General features: G+C 34.1%; 1 protein-coding gene across 1 annotated transcript; it reads left to right on the top strand.

Annotated features, from left to right (window-relative positions):
* Positions 1-1,222: 1,222 nt before the first annotated feature.
* On the top strand, positions 1,223-3,481 carry CPR1 (cuticular protein RR-1 motif 1). The gene is given in 4 exon segments (NM_001046647.1): positions 1,223-1,386; positions 1,505-1,599; positions 1,802-2,062; positions 2,835-3,481. Coding segments are annotated over 4 exon segments (594 nt in total). The 5' UTR covers positions 1,223-1,371; the 3' UTR covers positions 3,058-3,481.
* The last annotated feature ends 894 nt before the right edge of the window (positions 3,482-4,375 follow it).

The raw sequence follows: 4,375 nt of genomic DNA, 5'->3' as shown, positions 1-4,375 counted from the left end.
GTCTTAAAGTATCTGCAAATAAAAAATAAAAAAAATATTGTATTTCTCAAATGCCAGTATCGCATTAGCTTTTGCGATACTTACCTACAGCATTAGTATCGAGATCATGTTTTTGAACTTTGAATAAATATAATAATATAACGACCACTAATGATCGTTATTTTAATAAATGATATTGTTTATCGTAAGTACTCATTTTTAGCTTAATGGAAATAATAATTACGAAAATATTATTTCTCTGATCTCGAATAAGGTTATAAACAGGTTGTATATTTGTTTTGGACTAAGAAAATATTGGTGGTTTTGCTAAGAGAATCTTTCTCAAAATATTATCTAGTTTATCACAAAGCTAGTGCTTCGAGATTTATTTTTATTTTTTATTGCTTTAATGGGTGGACAAGCTGACGGCCCACCTGGTGTTGAGCGGTTACCGTAGCCCATAGACATCTACAACCTAAATTCCAACACCCACCTTAATACGTGAGTTGAAAGGTCTCATTTTTAACAGTACAATGGTTGCCCCGCCCTTCAAACCGAAACGAATTATTGCCCCACGGCAGAAATAAGCAGGGTGGTGGTACCTACCCATGCGGACTCACAAGAGGTCCTACCATCAGTAAAAAATCAAGTAACTATATACAAATCTGATTTATCCCGTAGCTCTGTTGGGGTTGCGAATAACCAAAACCATCGAAAGCAATTGATCCTATAAAGTGACTCACATAATTTAAGAGCATTTCCTTTGTAATAATAATAATTAAAAAAGTCGCCAGCTTCCTGACCTCATATGGCTGCAATAATTTTGCTTAAAGCAGCAATTTATCAAGTGGATTTGCAGTCCTGAATAGTTCATGTACTTTAAGTGCCAACGCGAAAATTTTGCGTGACACTAATACTCCAATAAAGTGCTTGGCCAACAATTGTAACTATACTTGAGACCTTAGAACTTATATCTCAAGGTGGGTGGCGCATTTACGTTGTGGATGTCTATGGGCTCCAGTAACCACTTAACACCAGGTGGGCTGTGAGCTCGTCCACCCATCTAAGCAAAAAAAAATAATTGGATCCACGATGGAATAAAGACGCAAAGACGCGTGAACGTGTGACGCACGCGGGGCTCGCACGCCTTCGTTATTCCCGCAGAAGTGATGAGTTGATGTTGCAAATGTATAAAAGCGTGGCGTCGATTTCGAAATCAACACAAGCATTTCAAATCTTCTAAGGAGTGTACACACCGGCGGAGTTGTGACCGTGAACGAGTTTCCGCATAGTGATCTCGCGTCTTGCAGTGCTTGCTTACCAGTGCCCCGGACAACTGTAACAAGGAGTTGTTGTTGTTGGAACCGAAACTATAAACAAAGTGCATTAAGGATGAATTCGTTCAAGGTTAATTTTTAGTTTTCTTGTTTTTTTTTTTTTTTTCAAAAGCAATTAAGTTTAATTTTTACTCAAAAATAATTTAATAAATTTATTTTTTTGTTCATAAATCAATGTTATTGTTCAGGTGCAGTATGTCATTGCGTTATGCGTCGTAGCCGCGGTGGGTGTACCTGTTGAGGATGGAAAATGGCATCCTTACCATTACGGCGATTCTGGCAAGTAAGTTAATGTCAATGCAACTTGTATTTGTATTAATTTCAATATTTGCCCGATACAAGACTTTAGTAAATACATCATAATATTATTTTACGTAATTACATGTATGTTATATCTGTAATATGAAAAAAAGGTTAGACACAACCCTTTAAAATAAAATCTAAAAATTTTCTTCCGTATCTAAATAATTCGTAATTTCTTCCAGATACATCCCCACAGACGAAGGAAAATATATTCACATTCCCAACCCTTACATTCACATTGATAACCCTTACGATGGTGGCTTTGGACCATATGCACACGACTATGAACCTTATGTTGGCGAGGCTACAGTTCAAGATCAATACAGGCTGATTTTGACGCCACCCAAAGACATCCCCTTCTATAAGGACGGCTACTACAAAAACAATGGCATCAAAATCATCAAGCAGAAGCATAACTACGACGAGGACAAATACGATTTTGAGTAAGTAATTTTTTTCAAAATAAGTAGCCAGTTTTTATTTTTATAATATTTCGAGATCGTTGATAAATATTGCAACGGTCAACAATTCAAGATCACGGTTTTAGTATTTTAACGATAACAATAAAACTTATTTACGTTCGAACTCCTAAAGATAAGGGCGGTCCTGGGCCTTCTTATCAGAAATTTCCAGGGCTCCCGACAATTTCGCTAAACGAAGGCTGATTTATCGTTTCTGTAAGGTTTACGTAAATAATAAAATTAACGTGAACGCGTAATCAGTAAAATTTAATATTGAATTTATAATTCTTAAGAAGGTTGCAAATAATAATGCACATTTAAATGTAATCTATGTAACAGTCCTTGATCATACAATACTATTAAAGAGATCAATTCGTTCCGAGAAAAAAAAAATGAGCCTTGACCGAATACACAAAACGACGCCAACATATTATACATGGGTTAAAGTTCAAAACTATTTATAATCATTTATGACAATCCAATTGACATTAAATGCTGTTAGGTTACAAAGAATAACGTGAAGCAAAGAATTCATATCGCCATTGTATCGCCATTAATTACAATAATATGATGCACAGGAAGGAACTCATAATTAAGATCTACAATAAATTAATTATCCGGAAGCATTACGATTGGATTCTAGGCATTGAATTTTTTTAGCTATTGTTAGCGCTATGTTTACTTAGAGAGTTGCTTTGTAACTCATGACATATTTAAATCGCTTTAACGATTTTAATTACATTTTAATTTGCAGTTTCGAAACTGAAAACAAGATCCGTGCTGAAGAGAAGGCGGTTTTGAAAAACGCTAACTCTATTGACGAAGGTATAGCCTCCAAGGGCTTCTACGAGTACATTGGTCCCGACGGCTTCATGTACCGAGTGGACTACACCGCCGACGAAAACGGATTCCGTCCTAAGGTCAAGCGACTAGAAACACCGTACTCCGGAAAGTGGATACTGGAGAAAGTCAATTAAAATTCACCGCCACAAAAATTCAACTTCATCACCATCAGTATTTTCATTTTATATAGGCAATTTTAATTGCAACACCCACTAATTTGATTGATCTTCTTGACTGAGTACGGATCATTTTTAAAGAACCATCATCTCATATAGGTCACGAATGAAATCGTTCACGAATTCGACATTTAGAAAAATATTAGCGTTGATCTGTTTCAGTCGAATTTTTCTCATGTTGATGTTGTATCTCATAAAAGTGTCGCAGTTTAAATATAAAGCGTAAAAGTGTGAAATATTTTAGATTTCGTTGCGACGAACTAAAAGTATGTCTCGTGTCTGTTTAGGTAAATGTAATTTATATTTAGAATTAAGTAAAATTAGAACATTTTTAATTAAGATATTTATTTATGAAATGTGATAATAAATTTATATTTCGATATAATTTACTTTTATTTTCGATACCACACACAGCCAAAATATTTTTGACGTCACACTACATTAATGCAGTCCCACATGGCATTCCGGCCTATAAGCTAGATTTACTGCATTTAAAAAAAATGTGACTTCCAACTCATTTTTCGAGAGGTATAACATATCTATGAACCCAGTAATAATTCCTTCCCTTCCCATTAATTAGGTCCTACAACTTATATGGTTATTTGTTAATAATGAACAACCTGTTATGCTAACCTAAGTGGGATTATTACCAATTATTTACCAGAAATATGATATTTTCTAACATCTATCATATGATGTAGGGAAAGGCGGAAAACCGACTTAAATTCTAAAAAGTAATCTATAACATCATTTCTGATTCTTTAAACGATCACAAAACTTCGGATTGATTCGAATGAACTACTTTTCTAAAAAATTCGATACTTATCTTTAAACGAGAATGTTCTTCATAAATAATATATGACCATGATATTAAACCAATAATAAGCATATAACCGAACTAGATCGTACGTATGCGGATGTTCAAAATGACAATAAATTTAAATAAGTTTTTTTTTTCTTTTTTCCGACGAGTAATATTGGAATGATCAAAATTTATTATCAAAATTCAAGGTGGACCAATATGCGGCATTTACGAAGAAGGCTAATGTTGGCGCTTAAATATTTTATTACTTTGCTAAAATGACATACAATAAATTAATATATTCCGTAAAGTTATTTGAAGAATTAATGTGATCGGATTGCATTTAAAAAAAAAAAGAGTTAGGGACATGACAGAACATGTTTTTAATCCTTCTGGAATTTACGTCTCTGTACCAAACTTAGATATGCGAGCAAAATTTGATCTCGCAATGTGATAAATACTAAAACAGCCTCG

This window comes from Bombyx mori, chromosome 5 (genome assembly GCF_030269925.1).
Source record: "Bombyx mori chromosome 5, ASM3026992v2".
Taxonomy (NCBI): Eukaryota; Metazoa; Arthropoda; class Insecta; order Lepidoptera; family Bombycidae; genus Bombyx; species Bombyx mori.
This window is presented reverse-complemented; position numbering and strand designations above follow the sequence as displayed.